Source organism: Syngnathus floridae, chromosome 3 (assembly GCF_059516105.1).
Source record: "Syngnathus floridae isolate MCC-2025c chromosome 3, RoL_Sflo_1.0, whole genome shotgun sequence".
NCBI lineage: Eukaryota > Metazoa > Chordata > Actinopteri > Syngnathiformes > Syngnathidae > Syngnathus > Syngnathus floridae.
Window position 1 is genome coordinate 21,780,087 of NC_142415.1, and position 18,350 is coordinate 21,798,436.

An 18,350-nucleotide genomic window follows, 5' to 3' on the forward strand; every position below is an offset into this window, starting at 1 on the left:
TGGTTTCTGTTAAAAAACGTACATTTCGTTTTTATGATACTGTCATTAATTCAAGTAATTTTGTGACTGCTTTCTACTTCTGTGTAAGACTACACTGAATAATAGTGTTAAAAACCACTGAGAGAGCACCTGAGTGGCAAATAAATAAAAGTGCGGGCAGTAAAAATATCAAAGCCACAAAATTATACATTTCTACGTAGCAATTTCCATGCGTGTTTTTCAGAAATGTGCACTCACCCGCAGCACTCTAATTAGGAAACTTTTCATCTATGGCAACTGGCCACGGCTCAAATGGGGCCGATTTGCTATTCATTTAGCGTTAATGTGGAGATCTCAAATGTTTGGATGTGTTTGACAGCCAACTGTTTCTATTCCTGCACATGAAAAAAAGGGATAATCATCAAACAGCTGTCAAATACTCTGCTGTGATTGGACGCTTTACCTCAGGATGGATTTTCACGTGCCAATGGGGCTAAAAACATTTGGAAGGGTTCAACGAGATAACATATACCAACTGCGGCAGGTCGAGGATTACGGTGTAGGACGTCTCGCCGCCGTGTCACTCTTTCCGTGCATGTCGTGGGTAACGTATGTAGAAACAGATGCCTCGGCGCTAATGTAGTGTACACAGTATGCGTGCGAAGCCGCTCTGGGAGCTCTGGAAATACAAATGCAGCTTTACTGACTTTAACTGTTTGGAGTCATTCGCTGGTCAAGCATGCTGGTGATTTATAGTGGTTGGCGTTTTTATTTTTTTCCAGGAAATTGATGGTTTTGTAATAATTGCTTTGCATGACCTTCCCCCCCCCTCGTGAACGACGTTCATGGAAATGGGTATAATGTTGATTTGAGGCTCAGCGTGACCACATCAAAGTGGTATGAATGACATGCAACGAGGATTCAATTATAAGTTTCCGTACTGTTGATTCAAACGATCGGGATTGTCAACAGCATCCTCAATCAGCTGTAAAACATGCTGGTCCTCGAAGACCGGAGTTTGACACAGGTGCCTTACTAGGTTTTTAAATTCACCTTGATGTGATTGTTGAATTGAAAACCCGAAGGTTCTAAAAGAAGAACCTCTATAAACGTGTGTGTTTCGAAAGCTGGTTTCGTGAACCTTCCCAATATGCAGGCAGGCACTCCGAAGAGCAGCTGACTCTGACTATAAATACTGTGCGGCACTTTACATAAGTGTGGTTGTCATTAATGTGGCTCACTTTCCTCCCGTCTTGACACCCGCTGAAACACAAACTCTTATTTGGAGAAACCAGTCACGCGTCATAATTGTATGTTGCAGTGTTAACGTAATTGCTGTGTAATTATTAGAGCAGAATTACAACACAACCATGATTATAAGACTGAGTTTAGTCAGGAAAAAATTAAAATGACATGTTTTTTGTAATGAATTTGCAAAAATGGAAAATCACAACTGAAAACAGAAACATGACAGTTGTCCAAGTCTGACAGTACACATCAGAGGATGGACGAAACGTGCTGCACCTCGGTCCACTAGATCAACTTTCGAGAAAAGATCAAAAAGAAGAAGAGGGGCTTGATGGAACAGGCCCGAGGGGCGAACGATCAAACGCCTCCTTCATGCATGTCACTCATATGTATGTCAAAGAACAGAAGACGAATTACCTCGCACTCTTCTCTAAAAACAAATCATAGTCCAACAAATGACAAAGGCAATTGGATCAAAATAGAGTATAACGCTTCATTTTGATCGTGTTTGTAAAGTCATGTTTGCATTATTTGTCCCATTTGATGACAGGTCACCCTCACCTTTTGAAGCTCATACCTCATATTTACACAGCGTGGAATCATTAACAGGTGCTATTAAGACTGTCCGCCCACAAATCTACACAATGCACGATGTGGCTCGCGGCTAAATGTGAATGTGTGCGATATCGTGACGCTTCTGAGATCAACTCATCACAATGACGCTTTGTGTGTGTGTGTGTGTGTGTCAAGACAGGAATGTGGCGGTAAAAGGATGTGCTAGACGTCCTTCAGTGTTTCCTGATTTTACCATCTTCTTTTTTTTTTTTTTTTCCCTTTCCCCGAAACTGCTCTCTTATTCCATATTCTTCTCCCTCACGCTCAAAGATCCATTCCCATCATCATAATGTGACATTACTGGGTAATGTGACCTGTTGGTGAGGTCAAAGTGTTACTTTGGAGTCTAATGTTCCAATTTCACACCTTTCACATGTATGAAATGGAGGCGGTGGGGGGGTTGGAGGGTACATCGTGTGACTTCAATGAAGAAGTGGACAGGTTTCTGCTCATGCGTAACTGTCATGTATCCTATAAAAGTGTTTTAGAGTAGCGAAGGTGATGCGAGAAGAGTACAGCTGCAAAAACAAAGGAATATGGCATGTATGAACGAGACTCTGGTTGCATACAGTTCTCCTGCTTAGCAGAGATTCCCCCAAGCCTTTGATGGAAGAACTTGATCTGGGTTTTACAGACACAAGTCCCAGCAAGCTAGCGGCTGCTACGCAAGAGCAACAGAAGGCCACGCGGTTAGGTTAAAAGTTCCACAAGTGTTTACCACGTTTTTCTTTTTTTTTTTACCACTACGTTCGGGAAGATGTCGGCACCAAATTCCCAGTCAACGTAATCTCGAGTTCTCAGTTATAGCCGAACATCAAAAGACTTTGCGTCAGTGATTCATAAGGCATTAAGAGGAGCCTCACCCTAGCCACAAATCTGACTGTCGCCAGGTGTTGGTCTTCAGGACGCTAGTAAATTACCTCTTGAGTATTGAATTACTGTAAAAATTCTGTTGCTCATTCAGATCACATCGGCCTACCTACTCTGGTTCATCCAAAATGGAAAGTCGCACTGCAATTCTATCCAAAAACTTGTGGTGCATTTCTTGACCCCAACATGAACTATACCCCTGCTTTGTTTTTAAGATGGAAGTTTTTGCAACAGGTCTGGCAGATCTGCAAACACGTGACTGAGACGCGTGCAGGTATGCTCACAGTCATTTTATTGTCACCGTGACGTTTATTCGTCAGTGTTTGTGTGTGATTTCATTTTAGTCCATATTTTCAAAGCTGGGTTGCAACACAGATGTCATCTAGGGTATTAAAATGAAGAGTGAGATGAGGTCAGCTCACGTACGCCAATTTATTTTGATATAAAAGCGCTTTGTGTGTGCATTTTATGGTCGTTGTTTAAACAATGCCGCCCTCGTGTGTTTACAAAGCAGAATGACATTTTACTGAATATTCTTACGTCATTGAGTGGGTGAAAAGTAGCCAACTTTTGAATTTTTATTATTTAAAAAATATATAATATACATTGTTGATATTCTGGCCTTTCCCTTCTCTTTGGTAGGAAGGATAGTTGGTGGGGTGTTGAATTGAAGACCTGGTGCCCCAGATGGAGTCAGCCTATGAATAATGCATCATTGTTCTCAAACCGACAGGTTCACTATGATTCAGGGTCAGTTGAATAGCACAGGTGGTGCCGGGGTCGTGCTGGGTGTCGGAAAGACTTCCATTGGAGTGACTCAAACTGGAAGACACATTCATTAAAGGGTGTGTGAGGCATTTTAAATGCATGGGAAAAGATTTGCACTGATTTGATTCCACCACACCCTATCAAAAAAAAAAAAATCTCGGGGTTTGGAAGGGCTAAAAAATGAATAAAAATCGACTAAACAATTTCGAAATTCATGGTGGAGTTCTGAAATTGTTATTTTCTTATGTCATTTTAACTTTGAAAGAATTTTTTCGCATCACTGTTGAATGGTGACGTGCGTCATTTGACGTCACCACTTTGGCTTTTAAACGCTGTGATGCGTGGTTAGTCGGAAGTTGGTCTCGTGCCAACACCAGATGTGTACGATTAGTGCATTTAGGGCAATATTTCACGTTAACCGTACAAGATGTTACGTCTTCTCATCCTCACGCTTTTGGTTAGTCAATGCATGTCACGTCCTGCATCGAGAAGGTGATATTTTTTACGTCAATGTGAAGCGACGTTCTTGCAATATTTTGTGCCATGTTGCAGCATTTTAGTTGTATTGTGGAAGACAACTTGAAAACAAACACAAGTGTGAGCATGTTTTCCAACTAGTGTCGTCCTTCTTTTTTTCTAGACTTGACAACCATATGGAAAACATCGAGTTCCATTACTCCAGCAACTCGGAACCGTACGTGAGCAACAATGATGGTAAGACGTCACCCGCAGCTTATCCCTTACCATTTGGTCTCGGTCCTCAAAATAATCCTTTGTGATTGCCATTTTTACCTTTTAAGCAGAAATGTATGCGATTTTTTTTTTTTTTTAATTGCAGATTATGGTGTGAAGCCCCTAGCAGACCCACAAGGGGCAGAAAATCCTTATTATCCGAATTATTAAGGAAATTTATTAACAGCCTTGAAAGTTATTTTGAGGGTTTCCTTGTCTGGTTTGGGTCAATCGCAATTGTGAACACCTTTGAGACTCAAATTATGATGAAATAAAACTGATTTCACAAGCTCCACGAATCAGAATTTCCTATTTTAAAATCTTTCAAAGAGGTATGGAATAAATGTGATTGTTTGCTCATGGTGTAATAATAACAGGAGACAGGATCATCATCTTATTTATTTTTTTAAATAAAGAAGTCACACCTAAAAAAAATCAAAAATAAAGAGATTTCACTCACATGTTAAATCAGTACAGTGCTTATAATTACAGTTAATAAATTTATATGGCAGATCTGTACACCTTTTGCGTAGCCCCCCACATTGTTGCTTGTTCTGTCTGGCTGTACAAAAGTTACGATATGATTAGCAACAGCAGAGATTATTCTCAGGAACTAATGAGGGGGCGGAGCTTGAAGATGCTTATGAGAATTCTGCATTTTAGAAACATTCTGTTAAATATATATAACGCGATCTAGAGGATGCAGAACCTTCTTTGTTGTCCCCACTGCAAAACAACTGTTGTGCTATTCATTCTTCTGTTTGGCGTCGCTTCTCATGACCCTTAATTCCAAAACCATCCTCACGATAACAAACAGACACATACCGGGAAACGAAACGTGCATGCTTTGAACAATATTGTCGTTTCAGCGGAACCCGCACATGTAAGGGGGCAGTGGGGGATGCATCATCAAATCACAACATCATCACAATCTTCCTTCACACACTCAATAGCATCATCATTTAGCATTATTTCAAACGCAAGATGGAGAAGGTCCTGATGAAAGATGAAAAAGAGGCACTAGTTGTGAAGTTCTCTGCTCGCGCGTAGCTGCGTCGCTGTCTTGAGTCTAAACGGGATGTCTAACACTTCTATTTTTGGAACACACCGGTGAAGCACAATGTGTCTGGATTCTAAAAATACTATAAGACAATAAGAAGCAGCTGCAGGTGTCATCAGTGCTCCTTTAGATTAGTTTTGTTGGATTCTAGCCTACTTTTCCACCATGTTGTTGTTTATGCACGGCATTAAATCCTCAAGGTCAAAAGGTCACCCTCTGTGAACTTCACAAATATAAACAACGCTGGCTCGGTGCAAGTAAAGGCAGTCGGTCGGCTTCTGTTTCCACCTTCTGGGGCGCCTGCTACTTAGCTGAAAGCTGCACTCGTGTCTGTGTGTGTGCATGTGTGTGTGTGTGTGTGTACACCCCACTATCATTTTGCATAATATTTCTTGCCTCGAAAGCACTCCTTTGGCTTCTTCCTTTCTTCTTCTGCTTGCTCCTCCGATGTTTTGTTATTTTCTAAATGTGTCCTTCATGCAACACCATGTTATGATACAGTGCGCTGTACAGGGCTCTGGTTGAAGGCGGGACTTGGCTACTCCAAGTAGATATCTTCTGTGGGGCATGAGAACTCCACGAATTCTTTGTAATACAGCTGAAAGGCTTTCCTGTAAAACAGATGTGCCAATTTGTTGATCAAACTTACGCAATTCTTTTGTGTTACAATACGATTAAATTACCAACTCACCCTACTGACTCTGCCACAGCCTTGGTCGAATCTTCGGACACAAACACGTGGCAGGCAAATCTCTGGTCTGCCGGGTGCTTCGTTATGAAACCAAAATATCTGCAAAGAGACAATAAAAACCATCACTCTGAAATGTCATCAAGATAGACAGGAGAAATTGGAGGGTTATTTTTATAGTTGTTTGACTTACTTGCAATTTTTGGGGTGATAACCGCAGAAGGAGACATTCTTCAATTGGAAAAAGTGACTGCACTCGTTACTCTGACAGAAGAGGAAAAAGGAAGCAAGGCTTTAGTGTAGGAGGGGACACAATCTCCAGACATATTTTTTGATGCCGTATTTGTGGAGCGAACAATAAAATGTATCACTATTTTTTTAAATGACTGTAGTACATACACATGGCCACACGGTGGCAACTAACCACTGTTGCAAAGTGATCATGTCCAATAGGACGCCACTCAGTATCAAAAAAAAAATGGCAGTCTTACTCGATCACAGGAGTAATAATCCTCATGAACGGCCAGTTTGATTCCCTTGACACTGATTTCCAGAATACAGGAGGAGGGCGGGTTGTGCTTAACTGTCATCCTTCTGTTGGTGGCAATCTGGGGAAGCGCAAAGAATTTAAGCAGTTCACTTTGATTTAAAAGACAATTCAGATTTCTTCAAAAAGAGCAGTTCGGTGCCGAACCTTCTGCATAGCTGCACAAAGAACGTCGTTTCCTTTGTGGTAGGGCACTTGGACTGAGCCCAGGAATTTTAGCCGGTACCGGTCAAGCCACTCACTGCTCTTTGCTGAAAAGAGATCAACCAACCATACAAGGTTAATACATTTTCATTTAATCGCGCCGTTCCTTTTCATCAGTTACCTTTGAAGCTATCCGTCTCCTTGGTCACCTCGATAGCATAATAAGCAGGGAAGATCCCCCGGGCACCCGTTCTCATGTTGAAGCCCTCGTACCAGTAATCCTCCCCTTGTACCTCCACCAGCAATGGATCGTCCACTTCCAGCTCTAACTCATCATCGTGCCTCGGGACAAACCTGCATGGAGAGAAACAGATAAAGCTGACGTTCCGCAGGATCCTGGAGGACCTTCAGATTAAGAAGGTGTGTTTGGTTATGTAAAATCCCATTTATTAGTAATATCTCTGGTTCCTGCCAAATCAAAGGTTTGAGATAATCTGGATTATATGTTGGTTTGCTTATCCTCTCCAATCCAATGCAAAAACAAATTTCTTGCCCTGAAGTAAAAGGGTTATTGTTCCTTTGTTTTTTCGTAGAAAAACGTGTCAACACTGTGGAAAAAAAATTAAAATGCACCGCCATTATTATTTTTACTTGTAGCGTGAACATTTTGGTCTCACCTGTAGACAGCTCTGTGGCTCTGATCCTGCTCCTCTCCGTTTATGGTGCAGGAAAATAAACCAAAAGACTCAGCACCTAAGGCACAAAAAAAATAATTGACAAGTTTTAGAGACACAAATGAACAGAGAAAAATTCTCCCTGTGATTCATCGCTTACTCGATGAGCTCGATCGTCCGTTCATGAAGACGTTGAGGAACTTCTTGGAGAAATGCAAGTCGACGTCCGGCGTGGAGTCTTCGGACAGACAAGCCGTGGCCTCTCGTCGGACCCCCCCCAAACGTGCGCAATCTTCCTCTTCGTCCGCCTCCTCGTACTCTTCCCCGATGGCCGACTCGTAGGGAGACGAGACGCAGTTGTCGTAGACGGTGGCCGAATCGCTGTCGTCGCTGTAACCTTGGTAACACTGTCTCAAACTGACAAGTTCCAGCTGAGCGTGCTCGTCCACCACCAAGGTGTATTTGACCGAATCGTACGACAAACCGCTGGCGTCTGAGCTCATGGAAGTCCTGAGCGGGGCGGCTCTGCCGTTGCCCCCGTTCACCTTTGCGACCACTTTCTTTATTCTTTCGTTAATGATGATTCTATCCACGTCCTCGTCTTCCCCGCAGTAGCTTTCGTCCGTGGCGTCCACGTACTCGACCGACGAGCCAGTTCTCAGCATTGCCCCTGCCCCCGTTCCTGACCCCTTGAGGCTAAAGTCCAGCGCCGCGGTAGGGTGAGTTGACAGAGCCACGCTAGGCGGCGTGATGAGCGATTCCACGCAAGATGCGTAAGAAGGCGGCGCGACGTAGGCTTCGTCCTCCTCGTAGATGGACGAGTTGGACTGGTCGGGTAGCGGTTGATAAGGAGGCGGGCCTTCTGTATCGGAGCTAATGGACATACGACCTTGCTCGCTCAGCTGCGAAAGGAAAGGTCGCTCCTGCGTACAAACAGGTTCCGAAGGGTCGGAACAGCGCGGCACCGGGGTCAGGTAGATCTCCTCTGTGGGCTCCAAAGGAGCTTCCGAGTGGTACTGGAGCCTTTCCTGCCGATGGCCGCTCGTATCCAACTTGCCCGCCGGATAGAGAGGAGCCGGTTTGTAATTTTGCGGCGGCGGTGGCGGCGCAGGCGGCTTCTCCTGAAACTTTGGCCGGGTCGACGCGGAGCTCTGCGAACGTCCGGATGCGTGCGAGTTCCCGCAGGGGGCGTCGGTGGAGGTGCCTCGGTCTTTGGTCTGCGCGGCGCCGCGTACCTTGTCCTCGTCGCTCAGACAGCTGTGCTCGCGTGGAGGCGTTAGCTCACCTGGAAGATGGGAAAAGATATACAGCAATATGAGGACGGACGTGCAAACGCAAAGGCCACACACGCAGACGGAGATTACGACGCAGGCGTGAGCGCCAAAACCGACGCAACAAGCAAACATGGCGATGAAATGTGGAAAAAGGAACAACGGGAAGAGCAAAAAGTAGAAAAGGTTATGTAACAGATGTCAGGATTACGCAGATAAATCCTCATTAAAACTCAAAGTGCGGCTATGGGATGGCGATTGACCGGTTATGTCATAATCCGTCGCCAGGAAGTATTGCAATGATGATTTTATGATAGCCGAGAGCCGCAGATTAGCAAATCATATAATTCAACATCCAATAGCCCAAGAATACAGTGATTTTGTACACTTCAAAGTTCAGGATTATTTTCAATGAACTATCTGGAAAACAGATTGATATAAAATACAGAATAAAAAGGATTAATGATGGTGAAATTCTCCTCCCAGATCAAGTTGGATTTTAAGTCTCTGACCTTATTTGCACCTAACGGGTGAAGTTGCCCCAAACAATTTGAATGAGTAAATACTAAAAAAATGTATATAATGTCAGACTGAATTCATCTTATTTTAGTGCTTTGTGTGGATAAAAATAGTCGGGCTGGCTACATTAAAAAAACAGCAGTGACAAACTAAAATGGGACAAGTGCATACAAATTAGCGAGAGTAGCAAAAGGGAAGTTGTCCTATCATGAATTTTGCATACTATTTTTTTTTCTTTTGAGGGCACAGAGCTATTTGTGCTCATGTTGACTCAAATGTCTGTAATAATTAAACTTAGCAAATGCACACGTCTCATATGCGACAGAAAAACTCACCCGTTTTGAGAGGTGACGATGAACCCGCGACTTTATCCTGCCACGTGTATTTCTTGCCAAAGGAATTGTTGTTTAACGTGTCCTGAGGAAAAGCAAAGGTAAAGAACAAATGAAGGAAGTGGTGGGAACAGGAGAAGATGAAGCTCTGGATCCTGAGAGAGTTTGTCCCCAACTCACCACACAACACACACAAAGCTGGTGAATATGCCCTGAATGAGTCTTTTGTCTGGGCGTAGTGGTGTGAATTTAAAGGGAACCGGACCTTTTCCTTACTGGGAAGACATGCAGTTATTTAATTTTCTTTTTTATTTTTGAAACACAAATCTGAAACTGCACTGCAATTTCGTTGTATCTGCCCAATACGATTCGATTTGATTCAATTCGATTCTAGTCTAGTCTTGTCTATTTTTATATTATAGCCACAATTATAAACCATCACGCAAACATACACTTAATTAACTAACTCTTAATTTAAATCTGAGTGGTAAAAAAAAAAAACATCTTGCTGCTCTGTGTTTTTGCTATTCATGTACACGGACATACAGTACATCGATTTGTAGTGCAAATGGCGTTAAGAGAATAGAAATAAAGAAGCGGAAAGTCCTGTGATCAAACTGTTGCAAATATGGATCCTTTTCCGATGTCCACCCACCGATGCATGACTCACTTCCCAATCTTGCTGTCGTCGTGGTAACGAAAGACGTGGAACCATCTTGCCACCGTGAATATAAAAAGATCATGGCCTTGAGCCAATGACTCATGTGACGTGTGTATGTGTACGTGATAGCACCTCACTAAGAATTAGCGGTCTCATAATTCTTTAAGAGTTTTGCCTTCATGCCATTGAGAATTAAGTGAGATGAATGAAGACAGGTAGATTTCACCAGCAAGCTCAGACTCACTCAGTACTACTTACGACAAGTGTAGTGTGTAACCAGATGGGAGATTACCAGGACTCAGGATTAATCTTGACATCACGTCTGGATACATTTACTCAAACAGTCTTAGAGGGGGCAAACAGCAAAATAAAAGCTGTGACGTAAAAAAAAAAAATATACGAATGTTTTCTCACTAGAAAAATGACACTAAAATTGTGCGCTGGGTTTTTTTCTAGTCCCAGAAGTCCGCCAAATGAAGCTGAGCTGAATATATACTTTACATTTTTATTCATTCACTGACCTGGAAACAATCACTCTGCAACTCTCAAGCACTCGGGTTGTACAATACAACCTAGAAATCGTTATGTAATCGTCTCAGCCTCACACTGGACACGATTCCTGTCAGCGTGATGGATGGAATTACATTTTACAATTTCAAATTACAATTACAGATGCAGTAGACACTTTTGGTTTTTTAGACATTTTTTTTTTTAGACAAATCAAATCTCATGAATGTAACTAGGCAAGTGTACAAGTAGCAATTGCGTCTTTCTAGACGTGACAACTCCAACCCAGACAGGAGACCCGAAAGAGCAAGACAACAGTGGCTTCAGTCAGCTTTCCACCTCAGGGAAAATGGACAAACTGAAGCGCTGATGAATCTGACGCTGCTCAGAAGATCATTTTGACAGCCTACAAGCCTGAGGGCTGGCTGGGTGTAGAATCGTGTGGAAGATATGCATAGTGTTGCATAATCAGAAGCTGTGCGTACAAAAATTTGTACCCAAAAAAATTTCTTAAAAAAAGAAATCATGAGCTAAAAATTGGGCATCATCAATCAAAGCATGGTAACTTGATATTAGAGCAATTTAATGAGCATCTGATCAAGATGCTGCATGTTCCTAGAGAACCAAAACACGTTTCAAGGCTTGAACGTATCCATCAGGTGGTTAGGATGAGAGCCCAGCTAAGTCCAACACAATTAACGTCATATTCATTCCAATTTGGAGAATCGCTACGAGACTTCTAATGACTAAGCCGACCTTCCTCGGATGACCAGAAACGTGACTCCATCAGTTATACTTCCCCTCACATGATCATATAAGCGCGGGTGTACGGATCGGAAAACAAGGTCACCACAATTGTTTACATTTACATACAACAATAGAAATGATACACACACCAAGGGCTGGAAAGGTCTTGACAATAGGGATCATTGTTCGGCCGGGTGAACCCATCCTCTCCGAGCAAATGCAAACAGAGTAAAATGACCTCCATTGTCCAGTGCTATTTGCGTCAAAAGACATCTACAAGATGTAATCTAAAGGACAATATTTTTCTCTTCAACTTTGTGTTGACAGTATGTCACTTAAAAAAAAAAGACTTTACCTGCGTGCGGGGCACAATTGGAAAGAGGTTAAGGGTCGTAGGTCTCTTGGGCCGGTAGGTATCCATGGTAACAGGTACTGTAGGGTCCTTAGTTACTGGCGGAGGTGCGATGGAGGCCTTGGAGGACTCTTTATCACCGCGGAAACCGTCAGCACCATCAATGAGATCCAAATGCAGCATCTCCGCCTGGAGCTGTCCGACGGCGCCGAGCTCCGCCCTCCCCGGCCTGCTATTGGTCCCTCGCCTCACATGGCCCTGCAGCGATTGGAAAACGCAATCTGTCATTTGTAGCGGACAAACGGGACAAGGGAGAGAGGGAGTGAGCGTGGAGGAGATGAGGAGAGTCAACTGGCCAATTAGAAAATTCCTTGATTTTGGCTTGCTGCTCTCGCTGTCAACGCTGAGCTGCTTAGTGGGCAAACACAGCTGAGGCCAGACCAGAGATTGGACCCCCTTCCACACACTTTGCTCTATTTCCTCCCACATACACTGACGCTCTGAGTTGGCCTAAAAAGCCTGACGACATTGCCAGTTGCTAGCATTAGGAAGACATTAGCTTTTAAGCAGTAACGGATGCAATGAGCATTTTCAAAACAGTTCTAGAAAAATCACAGCTGTACTCACTTGGAAATCATTTCAACCTTTTCATATAGTCTGGTTTAATTTTTTAAAACAAAGGTAGCTAAAATGCTGAAATGATTGGCGTCATTTTATGTAAACAAATAATGTGGATTTCTATTATGAGCCATGTCACCGATTGTTTCTCCAGTCAAGTAGCAGTCAGGACACTGAAACTGGTTTGAAGGCTTAAAAGGCTCATTTTCCTTCCCTTTGACAATTTCAAAGTGAAGATCAATACCAGCTAATGCACCCCGCTTCCGCTCAGCCTCTTGTGTTTTACGACCTCAATTTATAACCGGCCCCTTTAAAAGGCACCGCTGTGTTGCTAGGAGACAAGTGACGAGGTGGAGGCGAGTGAAGAGTGCACGCCGCTGACCCCCCCGCCAACGACGATGCTCGCCTCTCATCCAATCGGAGAAGCCAAAGCAGGGGAAATCTCACAATCACCCTCCATTGCAACCTGATGACTCACTGATGAGTTTAACTCTGTCAAAACGATTGATTTGAATCTTTTTTACAGAGCACGGTTGTCACGTTACTGCCGATCATCCCTAGAGGCAAAAAAAACAAAAAGAGAGACACAAGGTATTTGTTGATGTCCTCTCCCATCCATGAGATGACGTGAGCAGTATCCATGGAGGCGGTGCAAACCACCTCTCGGTTTATTTTCAGCTCCAACACATGCGGCTGAGAAGTGAAAATAGGTTGCCATGGAAATAGCTCCTATGGCTGTTTTGCTGAAACATCTCTTTCCGCCCTCACGCTCGAGATGCTGTTTCACTCCTTTTGAACACATTGGCACCTACATGTCAGTGATCTTTTTGTTTATTATTCACCGCTAGAGATAATCATGAGGCGCTACGTGTTTCTATAGTTACCTAATCTGCAATTCCGTACGTATCGTGTGACTGCTAATCAAATCTATCCACTCCAACGCTTGAGCATTTTCTCTCGCCATCTGTCAATTACGACGAGACACCCTCGTCCGTGTTGTCGGTTGATACCTCAGTCTACTAATTCAGACTTTTACCTGCTAATGCACAGGTGTCAAACTCAAGGCCCGGGGGCCAGATCCGGCCCGCCACATTATTTCATGTGGTCCGCAAAGGCAAATCATTTTTCAACTCAGTGTTTCTTATTGAGGGAAAACGTAACCACGCTGTGGCCCAAAACAAAGCAAAGTTTGACACCCCTGTGCTAATACTTGAAAAGTACAAGCACTAACAATTTTATGCTAGGTTGAAAAACAAATTCGCCTTCAGATGCTAGCACTACACGAGAGACTTTCATCCCCCCCCTGAATTTTCAACAACTTTGACCATCCTACGTTAGCGACATAATCTTACACTACTCCATATGGTGACTAAAAAATAGGCAAATCCTCCACACACTACTTTCTGTTTTAGACATCGTGTGCACGCAAACGTATAAACCGGCATTAGAGGAATCCCCTTCGGAGGGTGAGCTTGATGATGAGGTCAGCACCGCTGCGGGCTAATGGGCATGCAGTGAGCGATCTGTACTGAGGTCACACACACGATCCCATTCAGTTTCTGAAAGTGTATCAACGCTTGATGCATTATTAAACAGGGATGGGCCTTGTTCGCACGTTGCTGAAATATGACGAGAAGATGCCGAGGACTTGTCTTTCCCCGATGATACTTTTTGGCTATTCTATTGTTGTTAGCGCCGCAATTACGAAAGCATGACAAAGCACAGTGAGCGACCCAAAAATATCTAATGTTCATCTGTGAGCGTAACTGACTCAGGGGAAGAAAAGGGCTTTCACTCTTCCCGTTGCCATGGTTACAAGAGAAGAAATAATTAGTTTAGCTGATGGAGGAGGAGGCGTTGATGTGTTCAGAGAGAACCGAGCCAAAAAGATCTGAAAGAATAATACATTCACCACAGTTGCTCTCTCGATGTAGCAGTCCGATCTCTTTCTGCCTCTCTCATAGTTCAAACATGCTCCAATTGCAAAAATGGTTTTTTTGTTGTTGTTTTTTTTGGATGCCAAAATTTGGAAAAATGGGATGGGCTCAAACTTGCTCAAAGCAAAAAAAACATAACTTCTAAATGTCGATAATTATGTTGTGCTTGATACGGTATACTCGTCACTCACTCACTCACTCACACACACACTTCAACCAGATTTACAGTCGGGCATCCGGTGTCTATCCTCTACTGGAAGCAAACTACAAAACAGCAATTCAGGAGGACATGCCTTTCATACACCTACACTTGCGCCACTAACACTACTTTTAGAAGCTGAGAAGTTGCTGGTCCCCTTTGACATATTAACAGTGGTAAAGTGAGAAGACCAGATTGGATAGGGCTGTGTAGCAGGACCTTCAAGGCGCCGACCTAGAAAAAACTACAGTGGGCGACTAGATGCACATCTTATGAACCTTGACAAAAAAAAGTTTCATTCCTTTGGGTTTAGACTTACCTTAATATCGGGGCCATTGCAGTTGAGGCTCATCCCACGTTCGTCGGTGATCTCGGTAATCTCTGACAGGTCGTCATCTTCAAACTCACCCAAGCTGATGTCGTGAGTCAACCTGGACAAGATTGAAGAGAAAGTACCAATTTAGCAGACAAAGACCAAAGTCCTTGATCGTATTCGAAACATTGAAGGATTTTCATGACCAACATTCCATCGAACCAAAGATCATTTGAAGTGAACAGGGAACATCTAAAGCAACTCATTTGCGTCTTAAGGAAAGAATTCTCTCTTGAGTAGACTTAATTTACTGTTAGGTCATTTTGAGCGTGTTGGAAGAATGTATCATTATTTTCCCATGACAGCACAATTAATTATAATTCATTTTATGATAGCCCAGTTGTGCTCGTTGAAAATGTGTATAGACGATTTATGTTTTCAAGAGTCATTACTTTCTTAATATTTGTCACAGGAAAATAATATCACTAGAATTGCCTTTAGAAATGGTATGATAATACTTTGTGTTAGCTTCTCTTGTTAGCTGCTAGCAAGGTCCAGCTAGCTGGCATATGATTATTACCGCCAAGCAAAATGTCGATCAATGTATTTGTGTTTTACGATGGCATTGGTTTGGATTATGACCAAAATATTTCAACTATTTCAACAACAACAGAAACATTTTAAGTTTTGTTAAGCAAAATTAGATTTTTGCTGGAGTTTTACATTAGACTGGGCTGCAGGATTGCGACACTATTTTGGATTGTGCTAGATACAAACAAAAAATAAAAAATCGGTGCCATTAAGTATGTCATGAGCGTCACACACTAGACATTTTGAACCCGGCATTCACTTATTAAATCAGACATATACAGTCGACCCGCATCCGTCCCCGATCATTCACGCCTTTATAGTCCTCCTTAGAGACGAGACGACTGTGGTGCAAGGTGCTGGCCATTCGTCACCTTCGCCCTCTTGCAAGGACACATTTAGGACCGGAGCAGGACGGTCCTGTCAGATGTCACACGTCCAAATAAGTCCCCATTTGATGGATGAAAACAAGCCCAACACACAGGCCTATTTGCACACAGCTTTTCCCGCGCTACATAACAACATTAAGAGGGCTGTGTATCCTCTGGTCATGCTATTTCTGGTCTAGAGGCTCAACATCTTTTCCTAGAGCCACAAAGGCATATGCATCCTCCTCTTATTCAAGGGCAAGCCTGCCCTGAGCTTAAACGTGCAAAGAGTCGACAAATAGAGAGAGGACGTTAACAGTCGCGCGCAAACACAAGGTCACACAGCCACGCCGCTCCGTTCCAGTCAGAAACACAGAAAGCGTGTCCTACCATTTTTCCCACTGGTCCTCCATCCAACCTTCTTCTCCTTCCCCTCCCGAGTCCATACTGTAAGCGAGGAGGGCATCCGAAGCCGAGAAGAGGAGAAGGAGCAAGGGGTTTGGAGAGTGAAGAAGGGGGGTGCAGGAGGGAGGAGGGGGAGGAGCATCAAGGAAGGAAAGCTGGAGGAAAGGGGTGGAGGTGCAGCTCAAACGGGTCGATGGAAGGAGCGTTACGCTCAGAGCTCGCTCTTGCCTCTGAAGCACACGAGCGATATTGTGAGGGAATTATTCCAAGCAGAGAAGCTGGGGCCATCTAAAGAGGAGTGTTATCTAATCTGTTCCCGCCTCTCCTTTTCCACTCTGATGTTTACTCTGCCTGTGAGCATCAGACGGACGCTGCTAAAGCAGCAAAAATGCTGCCGTCGGCACAATACTTGCTGGACAGAAAAGCCCCAGCACAACGGGGCACTCCTCTCGCTATGCACCATGGCCATGCTCAATTATTCATGAGGCCCATTGATCACGTCAGACTATCATTTTTCCCTTTGTTATTCCCATCTGTGTAAAATATTGGTTATATTTGGATATAGTGATACAATCCGTACCAAATCACAAGATGGAGTCACCAAAATTGTTGCGGCACTTCAAATGTTGACGGTACTGTTATTAGTCCGTGCACATGACATTGTTAATAACGTTAAATATGACACAAAAAGTATGTCGGTAGATATATTTCCTTGTTTTTCTATTGGCCACTTTACTACAACAGGAATGGCAGAAGAAGTGGTGGCTGCCCATTTTATGTCAACAGTCCATTTCAATTTAACTTTTGGCATATGTTTTGTGGATAGCTGACTCTAACTCGACCCAATTTATCCGGATTTGGGACGGGCACAAAATATAACAAGGTGTTTGAGGAAAAGATTTATCGTGCAAACGCTGACTCCCAATCTAGTAAATCGACAAAAACAACAGTCATGAAAATTTTACAACATCCAAATGGGGTCACGCTGACTCCACAAGACTGAATTCATTTTTTTTATTTCAGGCGAGCTACTGATGTGTCTCAGTTAGATATTCAAAGAGCTGCGCACATAGAAAAAGCGACATGACTTGATTTGCTGGCTGAATGATTGCTTCAACACAAAAGATATCCAACAATCATCTGCTATATTTCGTGAGCTCATCCAAAAAAGCATTTGCTGAAAACTGGCTATAAATATGATCACGAACACGATAAAGGCATGTCAGTGGAAAAACAAGACAACAACATATGGCTCAATTGGTAGCAAGCCAACTTCAGGGCTGAGGATTACATGTCTTCTCTTTTCTGCCAAATATCAATTCTGAAACAATTAAGGAAACCGTGCACACACTTAATCACACAAACCAGTGACAAATATAAAATAACAAACAATAATCCACTCGTTTGGCCTATTTGCACTATATTATTTAAATATGTTCCGAATATGAATTGTAATAGTTATGCAACGATAAAAACCATGAATAATAATTACCTTCCTGAGAAAGCTGTTCAACACGTGGATTAGAAATGGAGCATCAGGTTATATGATCCTCGACAGTGATTGTTATTATTGATGTAACAAATCAATTATTCATGTATGCATATGTTCTTTGCAATAACATACTGTCAAACTATTGGACTTTTTAAAAAATGTATTATAATGTTCAAGCACAATATAATAAACCCGTTGAATAGAAACTGCTCCACATTTTAGAAGACTGATATACAAGCAGGCAAAAATATAATCAATCAGTCGAGGCACACCCAAAATGAAGAGGGAAAAAAAAAAACAGAAAGCAAAACAACGCAATAATAACACATGCAGAACCAAAATACCGAGAAGCTCCATCCAGTCGGAATCAATACCAAAAGCACGAGCATCTCATCCCCCTTCATCGCGTCACTCTTTCCTACCTGCATCTGGCAGGAGACTTCATCTGAAGATTGCTGCCTTTCCGCTTTTCACCCTCCGCCATGCCGCTCGGCTGTCATGCCGTCGTTCGCGTGAGGCTGAGCAGTTTGCGGTGCAGCCGCCGGCCTGCCTGCGGTTGCTCGGTTGGACAGCGACACATTTGACACATGAGGATGATCTCGTAGTTCTGCGATGGGATGCTGCCTTCACGGGCTGTGGTCAAAAGCAAAGCTCCCAATAATGCTCTTCCCTGATGACTTTAGGGATATGTCAACACTATATTTGTATATCTTATT

The 18,350-nt window shown here is 43.1% G+C and overlaps 1 protein-coding gene and 1 long non-coding RNA gene across 14 annotated transcripts; one reads left to right on the forward strand and one right to left on the reverse strand.

The window, feature by feature from the left end:
* Positions 1-564: 564 nt before the first annotated feature.
* On the forward strand, positions 565-4,511 carry LOC148401124 (uncharacterized). Of its 12 annotated transcripts, none has more exons than XR_015857365.1 (6): positions 569-583; positions 1,778-1,836; positions 2,928-2,986; positions 3,355-3,972; positions 4,121-4,194; positions 4,319-4,511. It is a non-coding gene; the product is annotated as an uncharacterized LOC148401124 (long non-coding RNA). The 12 variants fall into 12 exon arrangements; XR_015857363.1 differs by having other exon boundaries at positions 574-588; XR_015857361.1 differs by lacking the exon at positions 569-583 and adding an exon at positions 1,602-1,616 and having other exon boundaries at positions 2,947-2,986.
* Positions 4,512-4,593: 82 nt separating this feature from the next.
* mapk8ip1b (mitogen-activated protein kinase 8 interacting protein 1b) lies at positions 4,594-18,194 on the reverse strand. Of its 2 annotated transcripts, none has more exons than XM_088370143.1 (12): positions 18,057-18,194; positions 14,788-14,899; positions 11,718-11,972; positions 9,451-9,532; positions 7,486-8,610; positions 7,329-7,404; positions 6,833-7,005; positions 6,655-6,758; positions 6,452-6,568; positions 6,154-6,224; positions 5,964-6,062; positions 4,594-5,883 (listed from the first exon to the last, which is right to left on the reverse strand). In XM_088370143.1, exons 1-12 carry the CDS (start codon positions 18,116-18,118, stop codon positions 5,811-5,813), a joined length of 2,349 nt encoding a protein of 782 aa, XP_088226269.1. In that variant the 5' UTR covers positions 18,119-18,194; the 3' UTR covers positions 4,594-5,810. The 2 variants fall into 2 exon arrangements, with proteins under 2 accessions (XP_088226269.1, XP_088226270.1); XM_088370144.1 differs by lacking the exon at positions 18,057-18,194 and adding an exon at positions 16,128-16,528.
* Between the last annotated feature and the right edge of the window lie 156 nt (positions 18,195-18,350).

What these genes read in the sequence shown, in the direction of transcription:
- mapk8ip1b (XM_088370143.1), bottom strand. Translation starts at nt 18,118, where the DNA reads ATGGCGGAGGGTGAAAAGCGGAAAGGCAGCAATCTTCAGATGAAGTCT. An exon ending in GCAATGGCCCCGATATTAAG is followed by an intron (nt 11,973 to 14,787) that starts GTAAGTCTAAAC and finishes CAATCGCTGCAG; the next exon opens with GGCCATGTGAGGCGAGGGAC. An exon ending in CGGACGATCGAGCTCATCGA is followed by an intron (nt 7,405 to 7,485) that starts GTAAGCGATGAA and finishes TTTGTGCCTTAG; the next exon opens with GTGCTGAGTCTTTTGGTTTA.